The 20,585-nt window shown below is 57.6% G+C and overlaps 1 protein-coding gene across 1 annotated transcript in view; it reads left to right on the forward strand.

The window, feature by feature from the left end:
* HTT (huntingtin) overlaps positions 1-20,585 on the forward strand; it is a 154,206-nt gene that overhangs the window by 73,024 nt on the left and 60,597 nt on the right. Inside the window, exons 33-44 of the mRNA XM_006893659.1 lie at positions 542-652; positions 2,997-3,074; positions 3,773-3,996; positions 5,564-5,642; positions 5,787-5,948; positions 9,293-9,348; positions 10,883-11,031; positions 12,909-13,045; positions 15,084-15,200; positions 17,756-17,878; positions 18,170-18,405; positions 19,408-19,550. Coding sequence (XP_006893721.1) covers positions 542-652; positions 2,997-3,074; positions 3,773-3,996; positions 5,564-5,642; positions 5,787-5,948; positions 9,293-9,348; positions 10,883-11,031; positions 12,909-13,045; positions 15,084-15,200; positions 17,756-17,878; positions 18,170-18,405; positions 19,408-19,550 — 1,615 coding nt within the window. The remainder of the gene's footprint in view (positions 1-541; positions 653-2,996; positions 3,075-3,772; positions 3,997-5,563; positions 5,643-5,786; positions 5,949-9,292; positions 9,349-10,882; positions 11,032-12,908; positions 13,046-15,083; positions 15,201-17,755; positions 17,879-18,169; positions 18,406-19,407; positions 19,551-20,585) is intronic.

Below are 20,585 nucleotides of genomic sequence, written 5' to 3' on the forward strand. Positions count from 1 at the left end.
CCCACGGTGCTGGCCTGCTCTGGACTGTCTGCAGCAGGTGCATACCCCTACATGTGCAGAATGTGGGCGCGGGCACAGATGCACCCTCTGTCCTGCAGTGGGGTTCAGTTCGGTCAGTTCGTGTCACCACCCTCTGCCTGGCATGTCCAGTTCCCCACTCCCTGGGTGTGCTCGTCACCGTGGACATCTGCCTGTCAGAGGGGACACAGTCGAGCGTCGTCTGTAGGAGTTACCGTCTTTGTAGGGTGTGTTCCCGGGCTGAGAACACACTGCCCTCCCATCACCCAGAGGTGACCTCCTGTCCCTCTGAGGTGACCTGTCGTCACTCGGTGGTGACCTGTGTCACTTTGGGGTGAGCTCCCATCTCTCAGAGGTGAACTTGCATCACTCAGGGGCGACCTCACATCACTTGGACTTGGGAGTGCCCTCCTGTCACTCAGGCTGACCTCCCGTCCCTCGGGGCTGAGGACGGAGCATGGTCTCCGTGTCCCGTGTTGTGCCTGGTTGCTGTCACCGCGTCTTCTCTCCTTTCACCTTCTAGGTCACCTTGGATCTCCAGAGCAGCACTGAGAAGTTTGGGAGCTTTCTGCGTTCGGCCTTGGACGTCCTCTCCCAGATTCTAGAACTGGCCACTCTGCAGGACATCGGGAAGGTTCGTATGAGATTCCTCCGCACACTTGGGCTGCAGCCCGTGGAGGAGACCTGCAGGGCCTCACTGAGGAGGTGACGTGAGAGAACACAACAGGGGCTCTGTGCTCAGTGAGAACGTCCCTCCTCACGGCTGCATGCGGTTGTCCCCCAGCTCAGTCAGGAGGTGACGTGAGTGAACGTCCCTCTTCACGGGGCCGCAGGGGTCGTCCCCCAGCTCAGTGAGGCACTTTTCTTTCCTTTTTTCATTTCCCTGTTTCTCGGGCTTCATTGACCAGTCTTCTCTTTTGCAGCGTTTGCCTTGTCCTTCTGTCCACCCAGCGGGCTTTCTGTCGTTGACATTGTCACTATAGTATGTAGAAGCTGGACGTGGGTCTTTCTGTTTACTGTCTCTGCATTTGGGCCCGTGGCCTGCAGTCACACGTTGTCTCTGGGGTTCTGAGGGCCTGCTGGTTGTGGGTCATCCCCCGACGGACCCGTCGCTGCCTCTGTGCCTGACGAGCGTCCACTTGGTGCCACACGTCCTGAGTCTGGCCTTGGACGGTAGCAGGCGTTTTCTTTCCTCTTTTCTCTTTTATTGAATTTGAGGTGGACGTTTCACAGCAGATTAAGTTTTCATGTAATAATTTCCACAGTGTCCTTGACAATGATTATATATATATATGTGTGTGTGTGTGTGTGTATCTCTTGTAAAAATGGTGGGAAAAATGTTTTCAATTTCTTTATTTATTTTTTTTTTTAGTTTTAATGAATGTTTACAGAGACTTTGGATTTTCATCATTTTTTTTTAAATTGTGAAAATTGACAAAGCAAGTTGGTTTTGCATCCAGCTCTCCACCCACGTTATTGCAGTCATTAGGATCCCAGTCCCTGCAGCCTCCCCGCGTCCTCCCGGCGTCCTCGTGTCCGTGAATCCTGTCCAGCCCTCTCCCTGAGCTTGGCAGTTCTCATAAGCGAGTGTGTCCCGAGGGTTTCTGTGCACCTTCCAGCACTCTGTTCCTTGGTGGAGACTGAGTCACTTTCCGGAATAGCGATGGAAAGGGGTGACTCTTGTTCCAGATTTGAAAAGGTGTAGTCTTGAGGGTTCTACCTGTCAGAGCAGTAAACCCGGCCGTTTTCCGGTTTGCGCTTTGTTCTGTGTTTACGGCCCTTAGCTGCACTTCTGTGGTCCCCCCGCGTGAGTGGCAGGGCGGCGGGGCTCTGCTGCTCCCCAAGCGAGGAGGATGTCATGTTAGTGTTGCCCGAGACATCCCCTTACGGAGCCGTGTGGGGGTTGGGGTGCTGCGCGGGGCAGTCTGCTCAGTGATGCGTGAACGGCAGCTTTGTCGCGTCTGCTGGATGGAAACAGCCCATGTGAGCAGTGGACGTTGCTCTGCTAAGCCTTCCAGATGCGTCTGTCTGGCCTGGGCAGCTTCCTCACCCGTGTCCCTGTGGCTGCCCAGCCCTCCAGGGAGATGCTCTGCAGAGCTCCAGAGTTCTCGTGCTGCTTCTCGGCCCGGGGACTCGGGCCTGGGGACCCTGCTTGCTTGCTCTCCCTGGACTTCCGTTCCTTCTCCTCAGCTCGGGGTTCCCTCGGCTCTGCTCTTCCTTGGCCTGTTCGTCATCCTCCTCGGCCCATGACCTGGGAGCCTGCCGTGGAACGGTTGTCGGCTCTGCCCGTTGGCCCCTGCCCTGCACGGCCGACGCTTAGTGTTGTGTGTGCTGACCCTCCAGCAGATTCTCAGAGGCAGGAAATCGCCTCTGATGGGAGGCTCCCACCTTGTCCCACGGAGCAGTTGTTGGGTTTGAACCGTGCGCCTCTGGACTGGCAGCACAACTCCTTCCCACTAAGCCCTGGAGCTCCCTGTGGCCGATGCTTCGTGTTTAGAACACTGTCGACGCGTGGGCCTTGTCTGCTCATTTTCTCTGTTGTTACAGTTTAATGAAACGGTTCAGAGTAGGCTGGTGTGGGCAGCAGCCACCGGACCCCTGTGTAGGAGGCTGAGGAAGCCCACGTGTGCCAGCGCTCCCCCTCACGCGAGGTTGACCCCAGCATCCTCGGCCTGCGGCCTCACGAGCTTTACCCCTCTGGTCTCTGGTGGAGGCTGAGTGCCGAGGACCTGCCTGGTGGACTGTTCCCCCGGGAGGTCAGGTGTTGTCTGGCTGGAGTCGGTCCTCCCGACGGCGCCCTGTCCGGTTCAGGAGTGAGCTGACGGACTGACAGACGGCCATAGTCTCTTGGACCACTGATCTGGTCTTTGTTTACTGCTGCTTTTTGGTATTTGGTTGCTCCTTTGCTCCCATCTGCCCAGGACCTTTTCTCAGGACCCCTCGGAGCGCTAAGGTCTCGCCGCTCCTTGTCTCCACAGTGCGTTGAAGAGATCCTCGGGTACCTCAAGTCCTGCTTCAGCCGCGAGCCCATGATGGCCACAGTATGCGTTCAGCAGGTGAGGCCTGCATGCGGGGAAGATGCGGTCAGCAGGAGGGGGCAGCTAGGCCGGCCAGCCCAGCTGTCACTCCTTCGCTCACTCCGCTTTGGGGACCCAGGTGGCACTTAGGAAAGTGGCTGCTTCTCCCGTCCTGTGACTTGCCTCACGCCCCTGGGGGAGGAGCAGCTGGAAGGTGGAGTGTCAAGTCAGAGGCCTGGACTCTCAGGCTGACCATTACCTGTCGTCCCTGTTGGCTTCTGTTTGAATGCTCAGGTCCCTGAAAGTGCAGGGCAGCTCTGGGCGCTGCGATACTGGTTCCTGAGGGAGGCGCAGGGCTCTGGGCGCTGGGATGCTGGTTCCTGTGGGAGGCACAAGCACTGGAGTGCTCAGGCCTGTGGGATGGGCAGCGCAGTGTATAGCAGGGTCTGTGGGATGGGCAGCGCAGTGTATAGCAGGTGTACGCGGCCTGAACTGTGACAGGAGTGCTTCAGGTCCGACTTCTGCTCGCACACCCAGTCACCTCTAGTGGACTGAGATTGTGCAGGACTTCATGAGTATCTGCAGGCAGGTCTGAGTGTGGAATCGCCAGATTATCTGTGGATGGGTTTAGGAGCTGTGTAGGGTTCCCCAGTTTCTCTGGAGTGGGGTTGAACACTGTGGGGACCCCCAGTGCTGCACTCTTGGGCCATTTCATGTCCTGCCTTCTCTTCCTCCAGCTGCTGAAGACTCTGTTTGGAACCAACTTGGCGTCGCAGTTCGATGGCCTGTCCTCCAACCCCAGCAAGTCTCAGGGCCGCGCCCAGCGCCTGGGCTCCTCGAGCATCCGGCCGGGCCTGTACCACTACTGCTTCATGGCGCCCTACACCCACTTCACCCAGGCGTTGGCCGACGCCAGTCTGAGGAACATGGTGCAGGCGGAGCAGGACCATGACACGTCGGGGTAATGCCAGCCTCCGTGTGCGTGAGGAGGGTGGGCGTGTCCGTTAGAGCTCCGCGGCTGGACGCGTGGACACACGTGTCCACTAGAGAGAGTTCCCGCAGCTCGAGGCGTGGGGACACGTGTCTATCATGACACGTCGGGGTAATGCCAGCCTCCGTGTGCGTGAGGAGGGTGGGCGTGTCCGTTAGAGCGCCCCGGCTGGACGCGTGGACACACGTGTCCACTGGAGAGAGTTCCCGCAGCTCGAGGCGTGGGGACACGTGTCTGTTGTGACACGTCGGGGTAATGCCAGCCTCCGTGCTGTGTGAGGAGGGTGGGTGTGTGTCCGTTAGACCTCCGCGGCTGGAGGCATGGAAACACGTGTCCGTTAGAGAGAGTTCCCACAGCTGGAGGTGTGGGGACACGTGTCTATCGTGACACGTCGGGGTAATTCCAGCCTCCGTGCTGCGTGAGGAGGGTGGGTGTGTCTGTTAGAGCGCCCCAGCTGGAGGCGTGGACACACGTGTCCATCATAGCTCTGGTGCCTGGAGGTGTGGGAACACTTGTCCCTTAGCAAGAGCTCCTGGCTGGAGGTGTGGGGACACGTGTCCGTTAGCGAGAGCTCCCGCGTCTCCTTGTGGTCACTGTGTGTTGGTGCACAGGAGGCGCTGGCCCAGCCGCCTGTCCAGGGTGCACGGCCCCAGCGCTGGGGGTGGGCTTGTCCGAGTGCAGGAATCGGGGGCCAGGTGACCACACCCCAGAGCTGAGGCAGGTTGTCTCAGACACGGGAGCCTCACAGGAGGACAGGCTCCTTGAGAGTTCTCTGTGCTAACGGAGGCTGAGGGGCCTTCAGCGCTGTGTTAGTGCTTGGGAGGTTCACAGGGTGGGAAGAGTGAGAATCTCCTCAAGAGTTCTCTGTGGTAACTGAGCGTGAGGGGTCTCCGAGTCTGTGACAGGTGACCGCGTGTTTTGTGAGCTCTGTGGCTAGAAGCCTCCTTTCACCTGACTTGCTTTCTGGGCTGGTGTGCCCTGCAGCAGTAGGTGCTGGCCATAGCTGTGGTGGGGACCCGTAGCGCTGTGGCTTTGTGCAGACACCATGTGTAGGACACGGTCTCCGTCAGCTGCACCTCCCTGCCCCACGTGGCACATTCAGAAGCACTCGCGTGCCTGAGGGTTGCCCGCCCGTAGGAGGGCCAGTTGGTGCGTAATGTACAGGAAGACTCATGATGTAGGTGACTGATCCCCACTAGAATCCCCTGCAGGGCTCAGGCAGCCGACACACAGCCCTGTGGGTGAGATAGAGCTCAGCCCGCCTTGAGAAGGGAGAGGGACCTGGGAAGCCCCTCCTCACCCAGAAGTTCTCGGACCCTGTGAACCTGACATTAGCGTCACCTGGAGCTGAGCCACGTGCCACTCCAAGTGTGATGCTGCCGGGCCAGTGCCAGCACCTGGGGACCCCACAGGGTCCTCTCCGCCCGAGCTGCCTGCCTGGGCTCAGCAGCCGACGCACAGCCCGCCCCACCGCGGCCTTGGGGCCGGTGCAGGAGATGGTCAAGGCTTCACTCCTACCTGTCTCTCTGTCTGGCAGGTGGTTCGATGTCCTCCAGAAAGTGTCCTCTCAGCTGAAGACCAACCTCACGGGCGTCACAAAGAACCGTGCGGATAAGGTAACGGTGAGCTGTCCCTTGTGGGGCCGGAGTGTGCACCGCTTCAGTCCAGAACTGGAACTCAGAGGGCCAGCCCCGGCTCGATCCAGGGCTGACGCCCTGTCTGCAGGATTCCTGGTGAGCTCTCTCCTTCTGTTTTCCCAGAATGCTATTCACAACCACATCCGCTTGTTCGAGCCTCTGGTCATAAAGGCTCTGAAGCAGTACACCACCACAACGTCCGTGCAGTTACAGAGGCAGGTCTTGGACCTGCTGGCGCAGCTCGTCCAGCTACGGGTCAACTACTGCCTGCTGGACTCGGACCAGGTCTGTGTGCTTTGCAGTCTGTGCTGGCCCCTGCAGTCTTCAATACGCACCCCAAAGGATGCACATGGGGACCAGGCTCCCCACTGGCTGCCGCTGCCTTCGCGTAACAAGCCGCCCATCGTGTGATGCACTACGTGTGTCGTGTGACGCATTATGTCGTGTGATGCAGTGTGTGTGACACACTGTGTGTGTCGTGTGATGCACTGCGTGTGTCGTGTGACGCATTATGTCATGTGATGCACTGTGTGTCGTGTGACACATTGTGTCGTGTGACGCATTATGTCGTGTGATGCAGTGTGTGTGACACACTGTGTGTGTCGTGTGATGCACTGCGTGTGTCGTGTGACGCATTATGTCGTGTGATGCACTGTGTATGTCGTGTGGTACTCTGTGTGTGACGCACTGTGTGTGTCGTGTGATGCATTATGTCATGTGATGCACTGTGTGTCATGTGATGCACTGTGTGTCGTGTGACGCATTGTGTCGTGTGACGCGTTGTGTCGTGTGGCGCACTGCGTGTGTCGTGTGACGCACTGTGTGTGTGTGTGGCGCACTGCGTGTGTGTGTGAGGAGCAGCATGCAGCGTGCTGTCCCAGCTGGTGTGTGCACCCCCAGGCCCACCATGTCTGCCAGGGCTGTGGGTGCAGTCTTTCAAAACATCTGAAGGCTCTTCGTGTATTTGCGCTCATTCTAATCCAAGTTTGAATTTAAATTGTGTGATAGAATTAAGCTTGATTGTTTAGAGTCATTTGTGTCAAATCCAGAATGCTGTTTATAACAGACAGTGCCCACTCTGTGTGTAAGGTTTCTCTGGCCAGTGCTTAGTAGTAGGTTTTGTGGGGCTTTTTCCCCCATCAATGAGAAATTTACTTGTTTTAAAAATATCCAAATGCTGGCATTGTCCAGAAAAACGTATCAGGTTTGTTTATAATTGTTAGAAAGTTGAACGGCTGACACTTGTGGCAGGAAACCTTTGTTCTGACGTGCAGTAATGTCTTACATTCTCATGTTTGTGGTAGAAGGTAACGGCACATGGGAAGGGAGCAGCTGCCAGTACCTGATTCTGTCCCCACTTTTCCATTCCCAGTCACAGACTTAGGGACCTTCCGACCCCGTGGGCAAAGTTACCTAACATTCAAGAGCCACGAGTAATAGGAAGAAGAGATTCCTTTTACAGAATGCGAGGTTTCCCATCACAGGAAGAAGAGTTTCTTTTTAAAGAATGCCAGGTTTCCCATCATCGTGGATCCTTAAGCGCCCATCTCCGTGTGTGGCATGCTAGCTGGACGTCTGTTGGCATAATCGCTACAGTTTGGCATGGCCAGCACACAGGTGGGAACCTTCACGGAGGCCGTGCAGCTGGGCCTCGCTGGCTCCTGCAGAGCCCCGGTAGCTGCTCTGAGAGTGCAGGTCGGCTTTGGAGTCCTGAGCAGTTTCTCACACCAGACGCTGGAAGGGAAGTTTTCAGCGGACTTCTGGTACTGCCTCATCTCCCGGAGTGCCACAGTAGCGGGTCTGTAGTGACACGGCTTCACCGCTCCAGGAGAGGCCATGCTCTTGGGCTCGGCTTCTGTTGCCAGCCGCCCCGCGGGTGCTTTCCCACAGAGGCCTTGCTGTGGATGAGCCCTGGGAGGGAGGCCTCTTCCCTTCCTTGTTTTGGTCTGCTGGACCTCAGCCACACTGGTTTCGCAGAGCCACGCCGGCTGGCCCGTGATGTGGGGTGTGGATCACTAGCTCTGCGTCTGTCTTCTGAGTTTGTCCTAGTCTGGAATCTCCGCTGAGGCCTGTGCTCCTTCAGTGTGACCCTGCTGGTGTGTGATACACTGGTGGCCGAGCTTCCAGCATCTCTGGTACGACAGTCCCAGCACCACGTCCTGCAGACCAGTATTACCTGAGCCCAGGGCTGAACATGTGTCCTTACGTTGTGCAGAACATTGCCGAGATGGCTCCTAACAACACTTTAAACAGGAACTGTATCCTCCTGAAAGAGGAGAGGATTTGAAACACTTGCTGCAGAAGATCAAAGAGGGTGGATTACTTCTCAATGTAAATACGACAGAAATCCTCACCTCTAGATTAATAAGCAACATCATGATAAATGGAGACAAGACTGACACTGCCAATGAGTTCGTCTTACTTGGATCCACAGTCCTTGGTAGCAGCAGTCAGGAGATGAGGAGATGCACTGCATTGGGCACGTCTGCTGTCAGGGACCTCTCCAAAAACTGAGGAGCAGAGATGTCAGTTTGAGACAAGATACACCTGATTCAGGCCGTCATCTTTGTGATCGCTTGCTGTACTGCTGAGAACTGGACAATGAGGGGGATGACAGAAGAAGAATTGATGCCTTTGAGTTGTGCCGCTGGAGAAGAGGACACACACACACACACACACACACACACACACACACACGCACACGGGCTTGCCTCGGAGAAGGTGCAGCCAGTGTGGCCGCCTTCAGTGAACAATTAGCATCAACTTGTTAGATGGATAGGACTGTGTGGCCACGCTCCTCCTAGTTGTTCCACTCAGTGCCTTCTCAAAGCCGGAATGAAGTTGATTGCTTTCTTCTGTCTCTCTAAAATCTCCACCCAGAACGTGAAGATGAGGAGGGTAGCTGCAGTCGTTTTCCTTCATCTGTGGTCACGAGCTTGTGGTTCGCTCTGAGCCCCAGCTCTGTCACTGTTGTCACCAGAGCGAAGTCAGTTCCCACATACCTCTCCGGTGGGGTTTGTTTTCCATTCCTGCTGGGGCCCATGTTATTGTGCTCTTGGGAGTCAGTACTGTGGGGCAGCACCAGCCCCACTCCTGTGGGGTCAGGTCAGACGCGGTGACCCTGCAGGAAGGAGTTGGACCTCTCCGTAGAGTTAGAGGGGCACAGACCTTTCCAGGGGAGAGCCGCCACATCTTTCCTCTGCAGAGCAGTTTGTGGGGCAGTGGGTTACGCATTGAGCTGTGAGCGCAAAGGTGAGCGGTTCACATCCACACCTAGCCATCAGGAGGAAGATGAGACTGTCCATAAAGATTCAATCCCAGAAACCTGTGGGGGCCCCACGCTGCCTGCAGGGCCGCTGTGCGGTGAGCCCGCGCACACTGGGCTCCCGCGGAGTCTTGGAATTCAGGCTTTGCTTTGGCCTCAGTGCTCAGTGAGCTCGCATCGAGGAGCTCCCGGAAATGTTCTGAAGCGCCCTGGTCTGAACCCCTTCCCTTAGGTTCTGTCTGTGAGCCGGCTCCCCTGCGGCCAGGCAGTGTGTTAGCATCACGCAGGTGGGTGGGGAGAAGCGTGGCATCCTCCCAGCAGTCCCATGGTCACGTTCTAATCCTGCCCCTCTACCCGCCTGCAGGTCTTTATTGGGTTTGTGCTGAAGCAGTTTGAATACATCGAAGTAGGCCAGTTCAGGTAAGCGCACAGTCCCCGGCTCCCTGCCCTTCCTTCCTGCGTTTGTCCCTTGGCTCAGATGGTCACGTCCAGCCTTCACTGTCCAGGCTGGAGAGGCTGTCGTGCCAGACAGTTTCGGTAGAAGCGTGATTGGGCTGCTGTGTACTTTTGTTGCCTGTGCCTCTCGCTAGTGCTGCGCCTGGCCGCTGGTGCGTGGGCACTGGTCAGGTGACGGCTCTGTGGTACCTCATCCCTCGGGCGGGGGACCCACTGCCCAGCCTCCTCTGAGGACCCCTCAGCTCTGCCTTGCTGATAAAGTCGTCTTTAGTGAAAGGAAAAGCACTGTGCACTGAATGGCTGCTTTTCCTTGTGAGGGGTTGACTATACTTGCAGTGCAAGAGAGGGGCCTGTAAGTAGGATTCTTGGAAGGAAGAGCCCCCCCTTTTTTCCAAGTCAGGGATGCACAGACCAGAAGGGCTTCTGAATCCCGCGGGCCTGGAGACCTGGGCTCGTTCCTCATCCCGTATCATGTGGCTCTGAGGTCTCAGACTGTTTCTCTTGGAGTCCAGTTTCCTCTCCCGGAGATCCAGGGGCCTGGGCACCTGCTGGGTGCCAGCGCTGGTGGCTTTTCTGCACGCTGTCCACAGCCCTCGTCGCCCGCACCTCGGTGCCACGCTGGCCTCAGGGTAGTCACTAGGCCAGTACCATTGGTGGTGCCCAGAAGCTTGCTAGACTTCAGCTCCCTCTGTAAGCTTGGAACTATCAACCTCATTGTTGTTGTGTCGGAACCGACTCACAGCTGACCCTCCGGTCGGCTGTCAGAGGTGGTGCATTGCACGGGAGGCCATTGCCCATCATCCTCCCATGGAGCAGCTGGTGGACTTGAACCACGTGCCTTTGGGGCTGCAGTGCAGCTTCTTGTCACTGGGCCTCCAGAACTGTTGTGTTGCTATCGTTAGGTGCCATCGAGTTGGGTGGAACTGAGAGCAACCCTATGAACAACAGACCTGAACCCTGGCCTCGCCTGAGCCGTCCTCATCGTGTCTGACACACTTGAGTCTGCTGCTGAGTCAGTGTGTCAGTCCACCTGGTAGAGGGTCTTCCCCGCTCTCGCTGACCCTCCACCTTTGGAAGCATAGTGTCGGTCTCCAGGGAATAGTCTCTCTAAAGCGATGTCCCAAAATAGTGAGATGAAACTTTACTACTTTTGCCTCCAAGGAGCACTCTGGCTGCACCTTCTCCAAGGTGCATATCTGTTTGTTTTCTGGCAGCTTCTGAGATACTCAGCACTCTTCTCCAACACCATAGTGCAAAGCCATCAGTTGTTCCTCTGTCATCCTTAGTCACTGTCCAGCTCTCAGAAGCATGCATAGCAAGTCATGGAAAACACTGGGCTGAAGTTAGTCACACCTTAGTCCTCAAACTGACATCATTGCTGCGTAATAACTTGGAGAGGTCTCTGCAGACTTGCCCAGTGCACCATGTTGTGTCGCTTATATGGCCGATGTCTCTTCATGTCCAAAGGCGTCATCTAACTGGCTGGTTTTATTCGCAGGGAGTCGGAAGCAATTATCCCAAACGTCTTTTTCTTCTTGGTCTTGCTGTCTTATGAGCGCTATCACTCCAAGCAGATCATTGGGATTCCCAAGATCATCCAGCTGTGCGACGGCATCATGGCCAGCGGGAGGAAGGCTGTGACCCACGGTAACCTGACCCGTGGCCTGGCGTGGGCGCTGGGGACATGTGGGGTCCGGGTGTGCAGGGGGTGGGGCACGTGCATCTGGTGGAGCGAGGCTCACGGGAAGTCGAGGGCACACAGTTCTCTGCTCCCCAGACCTTGAACCCGTGTAAGGGGCCGGTGCACTAGGTCTGAGCAGCAAGTTGTGGAGGTGAGGGCTCGTGCTTCGCGGGATCGAGTGCACAAGCCGTGCGGATCCAGCTGACGCGAGCCCAGGGGCGGACGTGCTGTTTGCCGCTGAGCTCACCCACACCTGGACCTGCTGTCTGTCACACATTTCACGTCCGTGCCTACGCCATAGGCCCTTAACCCTTCCAAGGCCTAATGGTTTTCCGTTTTGAACTTTCTGTTGAAAGAATGTGTCTTCATTAATTGTTGGTATTTTGAATGTAATAGATTTTTTTTCACATAAAACCCCCACCTTGTTACGGTAATCAAGACTGTGTCCTGAGGGGTCTCTGATGTGCAATGAGACCCATTTTTTCAGATGCACACAGTAGTACAGGCCCCTGGCAGACGGTAGCATGCCTTCAAAGTGGGATTGTACCTTCCCACTAAACCCCGGGTGTGGAAAATGTCAATGGCCCTGTATGCCCAGTGGTGACCAGGAAATCAAGTATTGGACACAGGACATGGCCAGCAGCTCCTCAGCTATAATATGCACTTTGAACACTGACCTTCCAGCATTTTCCTGCTGGCTCCTCACTGCTGCCTCTGTTAGAAATCTCTAGGTTTTGAACTTGAGTGGTGACGTGTACTGAGCCCTCTGCAGCCCCCAGAAGTGAGTGTGGTTCAGTGTGGGGTCTTATCCGAGTGATCCTGCAGTGGTGACGTGTTCTGACCCCTGCAGCCCCCAGAAGTGAGCATGGCTCTGTGCAGGATATTCAGAGTGGACTCTGTGGTGCAGAGCACTGAGCTGTCCTGAGAGCAGCAGGCTGTCTGTCAGTACAGCTGCTCCCTAGCCAGTGAACCAGCCTCTCCATCCTTCCAGTCACCCAGTCGGAAATGCAGGCAACAGGCTCAGGGTGGCTTCCCCAGCAGCAGGGGCAGCCCGTCCAGTGCCTTCTGCTGGGGTGGTCATCTGCGGAGGGGCCAGGCGTGCCTGTGTGTGCAGCAGGCTGGCGGCGAACCTCGCTGCCCTTGATGTAGTGTGGACTTGCTGTCACGTGAGCAGTCACGAGAGACAAGCGCTTTCCCACAGTCCCCTTTCCCTGCTGAACGAACAGGCCCCCGGTCCCTCCAGGCCCTTCTGGCTCTGACACAGGCGTTACATGAATAAACACGCCGCCGACCCGCTCAGCCGCCCGGCCGGCCTTGCCTGCGAGTGCAGGGGCTGCCTGTACTCTGGAGCGCTGCAGCTCTGTCCCTCAGAAGACCTCTCGGAGGTGGTGACTTGGTGTCAGGGTGTTTTTGACCGCTGTTTCTGGGGGTTATCTGGTGAGGGACTAAGTCTGCTTAAAATAACGGGCTTCCAGTGACGGATTTTGCACAAGGTTTTGGGTCTGTTCAGCCTCATCTGTAAGGAGATTGTGCTCAAGGTCTGGCCTGTGGCTGTTTTGGTTGCTTAACAGACTTTGGAGTTGGTGTTAATATTTCTCAAAAATGATGTAGACCACAGCGCCCCAGGTGTCATTCTGTCACACAGCTTCCCGGGAACCCACAGACAAGCGTCCAGAGGAAGGTGCAGCCTCCCAGGATGCTGTGGTCGTCTGCGGGCATCTCAGTCCTTCGCTGTCACTGGTGGTCACACGTCCCTTATCACCAGCCACGTGTCTCGGGCAGCGGTGTCCTGAGAGGGCGTGGGACGCACTGGAGCCGGCCTGACACCCCGTGTTGCCCACAGCCATTCCGGCCCTGCAGCCCATCGTGCATGACCTCTTCGTGCTGAGAGGAGCCAACAAAGCGGACGCGGGCAAGGAGCTGGAGACCCAGAAGGAGGTGGTGGTGTCCATGCTGCTGCGGCTCATCCAGCACCACCAGGTGCGCAGGGCAGGGCCCGGTGCCTCGCAGACGCCGTGCAGCCGGCAGTGTGCTGGGTGTGTGCTCGGGGCCGGGAGCGGGGCCGCTAGGTGACGGTGTGCTGAGGTGACGGTGTGCTGTGTGTGTGCTCGGGGCTGGGAGCGGGGCCGCCAGGTGACGGTGTGCTGTGTGTGTGCTCGGGGCCGGGAGCAGGGACACCAGGTGACGGTGTGCTGTGTGTGTGCTCGGGGCCGGGAGCAAGGACACCAGGTGACGGTGTGCTGTGTGTGTGCTCGGGGCCGGGAGCAGGGACACCAGGTGACAGTGTGCTGAGGTGACGGTGTGCTGTGTGTGTGCTCAGGGCCGGGAGCGGGGCCGCCAGGTGACGGTGTGCTGGGTGTGTGCTCGGGGCCGGGAGCAGGGCCGCCAGGTGACGGTGTGCTGAGGTGACGGTGTGCTGTGTGTGTGCTCGGGGCTGGGAGCAAGGACACCAGGTGACGGTGTGCTGTGTGTATGTGTTCAGACTGGGACCAGGGACACCAGGTGACGGTGTGCTGTGTGTGTGCTCGGGGCCGGGAGCAGGGACACCAGGTGTGCGTGGCAAGGACTCTCCCATCAGACATGGTCTGGGCAGCAGCTTGCTGGATAATTGTTGGGGAGGCCAGAGAATCAGAGACGCCGGAGGTCCCTGCCTTTGAAGGAGCCCAGCCCTCTGGCGAGGCCGCGTGACACTCATGTCACAGTCAAGAGCATTCTGAAATGAGGACCAAAACCAGTTTCTTGTCAGAGTTGCTTGAAGTGGTTTGTTGTGCACTGTTAGGTGCCGTCAAGTCATGGTCAATCCTGTGAACAGCTGATCTGAGCCCTGGGCCACCCCCACCATGTCCGACACCCTCAAGCCCATGGCATCAGTCACTGTCAGTCCACCTGGTGGACGGTCTTCCTCTCTTTCACTGTATTCCCACCCTCCCCACGCCTCAAGTAGTAGAACTATCAAAAATGATGTTGTAATGTTGTTAACCCCCTAAAACCCCACTCTTTGCTGACCCTCCCCTGAGTTTTCACGGGCTGTAAATTGCATGGAGGAGATTGTCCATTTTTCTCCCTTGGAGCAGCTGGTGGATTTGAACTGCCTGCCTCTGGACTGGACATGCAATTCCTTACCCATTAATGGGGCATTTGTTTGCCGGCATTTTGATGTAGGCCACGGCCTTTGTCTTTGAAGGGATTTCGTGTTGGCTGTTCCTTATTGTGCTGGTGGTCCAGAAAGAGGGTTTGTAGAGATTCGAGTTGTCTTTATAAAGCAAGCCCGTTGCTGTGGTTTGGGTGCCCATTCACAGTGACCCTCTCGGACAGAGTGGACCTGCCCTTGGAGGCGTCCCGTGCCTGGAGGTACAGGGGCAGACTGCCCTGTCATTCCCTCTTGGAGTGTCTGGTGGGGTCAAACCACCAACCTTCTTGTTAGCTGAGCACTTACCCTCTGTGCTACCAGAACCCCTTCTCTTTCTTGACAGCAGCTTGGATCACGGAGCACGAGCCTGCAGGATATGTTGTCAAGGGTCAGGCAGTGAACGTGTTAGGCTTTCGGGCCCACATGCCGTGTCAGGCTGTGTTCTCCTCGTGGGCCTTGCAGGAGAGCAGCCTTAGAGAGCGTTCTTGTGGACCTGAGGCAGGGGCTGGCGGGCAGTGCTGTGGACATGCTGGCCACTGCAAATGAGGAGGCGGCCACAGATAGAACAGGGCCCAGGTCTGGTCATCAAGGACTGTGCTTGGCCTCGCACGACTTGGTGCTCTGAGTGGAGAGGGCAGGGAGGTCGTGGAGTTGGCATTAGCCTGCAGCAGCAGGTCTGCCGAGGGCAGGACTTTGCGTGTGACCTCAGACTGTAGACGGGGCAGTGCTAGCCACACTCCCAGGGTGGCTGAGTGTCCCCGGCCTCTTTGTGTCCTCCAGGCCTCCTCACTTGACACCTGTCCCGGGGTGAGGGCTGGGCGTGGCACTCCATACAGAGCCGGGGGGACCTGGCCAAGGAGCCCTAGTTAGTGTGACGGGCTCTTTCAGGTGCTGGAGATGTTCATCCTGGTCCTACAGCAATGTCACAAGGAAAACGAGGACAAGTGGAAGCGGCTGTCACGGCAGGTCGCCGACGTCATCCTCCCCATGCTGGCCAAGCAGCAGGTCTGTATGCACAGCTCTGCTCAGAAACTTAGATTCCCTGCTGTCATGTGCACGCCTGTGGGCCCATCGGAGGGGGCATAGCCGTCAGGAACCCAGATCCCCGGCTGTTGAGTGGACGCTGATGGACGGCGGGCCCACAGGAGGGGGCATAGCTGACGCTGATGGACAGCAGGCCCACAGGAGGGGGCATAGCTGCCAGGAACCCAGATCCCCTGCTGTCAAAGGGATGCCATGGTGGGCCCACAGGAGGGGGCATAGCCGTCAGGAACCCAGATCCCGGCTGTTGAGTGGACGCTGATGGACGACGGGCCCACAGGAGGGGGCATAGCCGTCAGGAACCCACATCTCTGGCTGTTACGTGGACGCTGATGGACGACGGGCCCACAGGAGGGGGCATAGCCGTCAGGAACCCAGATCCCCGGCTGTCAAAGGGATGCCATGGTGGGCCCACAGGAGGGGCATAGCTGTCGGGAACCCACATCTCTGGCTGTTACGTGGACGCTGATGGACGGTGGGCCCACAGGATGAGGGGAACTGCCACTTTAAGCAGCAGACCTCTCCAGCTTGCTTCTAAGGAGTGGAGGCTACTGCGTTTGAACTGCCGACCTCGATGTCCGTCAGTGTTTAGTCTGTGTTGTGTGTTCCATCGAGTCGGAGCGGACCCTGAGCTGGGCCTGTGGCGGGTGTTCTGAGGCAGTAATTGCGGGAGGAGTCTGCCCGTCCTCTCTCAGAGCACCTGGTGCTTTCAGGATCGCAGCACAGCTCCCTGTCCTGCCCCTGGGCCCTTGATTAGCTCCTTAAACCAGTGCCAGCCTCAGTGGTGCCGCGCTGACACCCCTCAGGCCATGCTGTCCAGGTGGCCGCGGCCGAATCTTGCCTGTGGAGCAGCTGGTGGGTTTGAACCACTAACCTTACATTTTCCGGCAGAGTGCTTAGTTCACTGTGTCACCAGGGCTCCTTGCTTAGCTTGTTGATATGGAATCATGGTGCAGGTACATGACGGAGGCGGGTGACGTCGCCCGGCGCCGTCACATCACAGAGCCTGTGGCAGAGCCAGCCGAGGCCATGGACGTTTCATTTCCTCCCCGGGCGGGTCTTGCTGTGCGTTTCACGGGAGGCCCCGTCGGCTGCTGAGCAGGGCGCCACCCGGCCATCCTGACTGTTTCACTTTGCTGCCTCCGGCCATCCAAGCAGACGTTTTCCTTGCTCTTCAGAATCTGCTTTGCTTTACTTAGGGCTTCCAGAGTGAGTGAGTTCATCGAGATCTCTAGAACACAGAGTGTGAGGGACTGTCCAGACACGTGCGCGTGTGCAGTAGAGGGTGCAGTGGCCCTGCCAGGACGCCCCTCCACACAGCGACAGAGAGAGCCATGAGGGAGGAAGGGGGTCAGTGCTGTGGTCAGTGCCGTGGTCACAGCAGGAGCGAAGGGACAGGTCCCGTGCGAGGAGACCCAGGCTCTGCCGTGCACACGCCGGGACGTGGGACCTCTGCGGAGAACTGGGGGAAGACAGCGCTGCTGTGGGGCTGGACCCGCCCCGGTCCCCCTCCACCAGGTTCCCGAAGCTGTTGCCTGCGTCCTCCCTCAGTGGGGGTTCACACTACACCAGCCCTGCGCCCTCAGCGCTCCTCAGACACCCGGGGGGCCGAACGCAGGTGGGCTAGACGTGGAACGCCTCCCATCCACCAGGAACAGATTTCACACCGCCTCGTCGTGTCCAGGGGTTCCCCGATGTTGTTAAGTGAGAAAGGCAGGGCATTTATAATAGGAGCTTTGGAAAGGTCCAGTGCCTGTGTGTAGACATGTGGTTGTGGCATCGTGGAGAAGACTGACAGGCTGTAACGTTTAACATTAGTGACTGGCCGGTGCGCCAGGCAGAGGGGAGGCGTGGCAGGTTGGAGGGAAAGCCAAAGTAAGATGAAACTGTCCAGATTCCTGTGCCCCGAAAATGACGCAGGCGTCGTGATGTGCATGCGTGTTGGTGATGCCTCTCCGAGCAGTGAGACCAGTGAGGCTGGGGCGGAAGGGCCTGTGGGCGTCTCCAGGTTCCGGGTGCTTGTAGTTCACAGCTCCAGGCCCCCTTCCTCTCTGTCTCTCTTTGCTGGTGGCAGGCATTTGACTTTTCCTCCCCTGAAGGGTTTTTGCCTCATGCACGATTTGGATTTCTCAGGCTTTACAGTATGTTGTTTAAATCTTGTACAGAAAGGTTTGTTACTTACGTTGTTTGTACCATTGAGTCAGAACCTTCCAGTGGGTTTTTCGAGGGCAGTGAATTGCATGGGAGGAGACTGCCCATCTTTCTCCTGCAGAGCAGCTCCTGGATTTGAACCACATACGTTTGGGTTGCCAGTACAACTCTTTACCACTAGGTCACCAGAGTTCTCTCCTTACGTAGTTATCTAATTTAAAGACCTTCACTGTGGGTGGATATAAGCGATGGTGCGTCCTGAGAAATGGTGGCTTGGCCGTGGCCTGCATGTGGACGGTGCCACGCCCGGCACGGTGTGGTCCCTGTCATTGACGGGGAGGGGTCTGTGCGGTTCCTCCTGTCCGCAGATGCACATTGACTCTCACGAAGCCTTGGGCGTGCTCAACACCTTATTCGAGATCCTGGCCCCGTCGTCGCTGCGCCCGGTGGATATGCTGCTGCGGAGCATGTTCGTCACGCCCAGCACCATGGTGAGTGCCAGCCTCGCACCGCGGCTCAGCCCCAGGTGGTGCGGGTGCCGGGCTCAGCCCCAGTGCCGTGGGTGCCGGGCTCAGCCCCGGGTGCCGGCCTCAGCCCCGGGTGCCGGGCTCAGCAGAGCATGGTGTCGCGTGAGGCTGACTCTCTTCTCCCCTGACTGGACTTGGATGATACGGCTGTAGGCTGCTGGCCGGCTCGCCGGGGGCCTCTCCTCCAGCGGTGGACAGGCAGGGAAAGGGCTGTCCTTTCTTCTTCAGTGGCAGTGGCCTTGTTCTTTCCCTTAGGCGTCCGTGAGCACTGTCCAGCTGTGGATCTCAGGCATCCTGGCCATTCTGAGGGTTCTCATTTCCCAGTCAACTGAAGACATCGTTCTCTCGCGGATTCAGGAACTCTCCTTCTCTGCACATCTCCTCTCTTGTCCCGTAATTAATAGGCTCAGAGAAGGAAGCAGCAGTCCAGCGCCGGAGGGACACAGCGAAGGGAGACACGGGAAAAGTCTGCCAGAGGAAACCTTTTCCAGGTGAGCGTGCAGGCCAGGCCTTCTCAGAACCCCAGGGTTTGGGGAGCAGTGTGTCGGGCATGGGCTGGAGCTTCATAAATCACTCTCGCAGACGTCTGCCGTCAGGGAAGGCTGTCCACACCAATGTGGCCTCGCTCGGTGTGGCCCAGGCACACGACGGGCGGACAGCCACAAGAGCTCACCGCCAGCTGCCTTCACGCTCATTCACCCCGGGTGTTGGGGAACAGAAACGCTTCAGCCCTGCTTGATGGGGTGCTCCTGGGGTGCCCAGACTGTCCCCTCACTGATTGGAAGCTTCCAAGGCACTGTGGGCACCTCCTTTCAGACATGGGTGTCCACGCTGGCCAAGAATGCTCCCAGAGATAGAGCGCTAAGCTGTGCCCTGTGCCAGCCCTGTGCTCCTTCAAGCCACCTCTGACCCCTGAGCCAGCCATCCCTGGCCCTCTGCTACTTCAAGCCATGGCCACCCCTGGAGCCAGCCCTCTGCTCGTCCTGGCTGCCACTGCCCCTACAGCCAGCCCCCTGTGTGCATCCTGTGCTGGCCCTCTGCCCCTTTCAGCTACCCTTGACCCTAGAGCCAGCCCTCGGTGTGCATCCTGCACTGGCCTTCTGCTCCTTCCGGCCACCCTGCCCTGGAGCCGGCCCTCCCTGTGTGTCCTGCCCTGGCCCTGGAGCCGGCCCTTGGTGGAGGCCTCATGTCCTGCACAGAGACACCTGGTAGACAGCCTGGTGGCTTGTGTGTTGTCAGGCACACCAGTGTAGTGTTTTCCATCTACAAAGATTTTTTAAGACGCAACTTAAAACAACACATGCTTTGTTGTAAGAGTCCTTTGAAGGTGATGTAATTGTATTTTATAATTGTGGCCAGTGATGCCGAGAGGGCCTTAACCCAGAGGCCTGCCGTTAGCCGTTTGCCTCTCGTCTCTGATGTGTGCTTCTCACGGGCATCAGTACCCCGCTGGTCGCCCTCGTCGCCTCACTCCTCCTCCCTCTCCTTGGAAGGTTTCTGCTCCAGTTGGTCGGCATTCTTTTAGACGACATCGTGACAAAGCAGCTGAGAGTGGATGTGAGCGAACAGCAGCACACCTTCTACTGCCAGGAGCTGGGCACGCTGCTCATGTGTCTGGTCCACATCTTCAAGTCAGGTGGGTGGACCTGGAGGGTATGCCCACCCGCCCTGCCTGTGCCCAGAGAGCTGCTGTGCTGGTGTCCTGCTGGGGCTGAGAATGGACTTCATGTGTCCAGTCCACAGCTTCAGGTCAGGGACGTGGGCCTTGAGGTCATCTCTGCCTGCCCTGCCTGGGCTCAGAGCAGCCTGTGATGGCCAAGAGGCTCTGCTCAGTGTCCTGCTGGGACTGAGACTGGACCTGGGATGCCCTCTGCTTGGAGGATCTGTGAGGCTGAAAAGTCCTGGTCACTCTTAGCAATGGTGAGTGACGGGGTGAGCCCCAGCTGACGTGCACCAAGCACCGAATGCGGCCAGCCCCTCCTGGGTCAGCAGTGGTCCTGGGGGCTGAGTGTCCCCAGGAAGAATGTCTTTCTCTAGAGAGTGAGTAAAAAGCTAGGAGACTTGTTGGCGTGCTTCAGGCTCACCTGTCTTGTTACATGCTGTGTAGTCAAGTACGACTCCCAGTGACCCTCTGCCTTACAGCTCTTACCCGCTCCTGTGCCGTCCTCACACCTCCGCAGTCACTGTGTCAGCCCCCCCTGGCTGAGGCTGGTCTCTCATTCGTCATCCCTGCACCTTTCCTAGGCCCCTCTCCAAGGAATAGCCTCTTCTAGCAGCAGGCCCAGAGGAGGCGAGACGAAGCTTCCTCATCCTTGCCTCTAAGGAGAACTCTGCCTGCACTTCTCCCAACACCTATCTGTTCTCTTAGCTGCATGGAATTTGCAGTACCCGTCACCAATACCACAACTCAGCGGCATTGGTTCTTCTGCCGTCCTTACTCATTATCCAGATCTCAGATGCAGAATGTTGTTGTTGTTAGTGCCGTTGAGTTTTCTGCGACTCATAGCGACCCTGTGTACAACAGCCCTAAACCCTGCTCTGTCCTGTGCCAATCGCACTGCCTCTGACACACCCATCCTGATGACCCCAATCACTGAATCAATCCACCTCATAGAGGGTCTTCCTCTCCTGCGCTGTCCCTCCACCCTCCCAAGCATGATGTCCCTCTCCA

Source organism: Elephantulus edwardii, unplaced genomic scaffold (assembly GCF_000299155.1).
Source record: "Elephantulus edwardii isolate Elephantulus edwardi_28Jun2011 unplaced genomic scaffold, EleEdw1.0 scaffold00129, whole genome shotgun sequence".
Classification (NCBI taxonomy): Eukaryota; Metazoa; Chordata; class Mammalia; order Macroscelidea; family Macroscelididae; genus Elephantulus; species Elephantulus edwardii.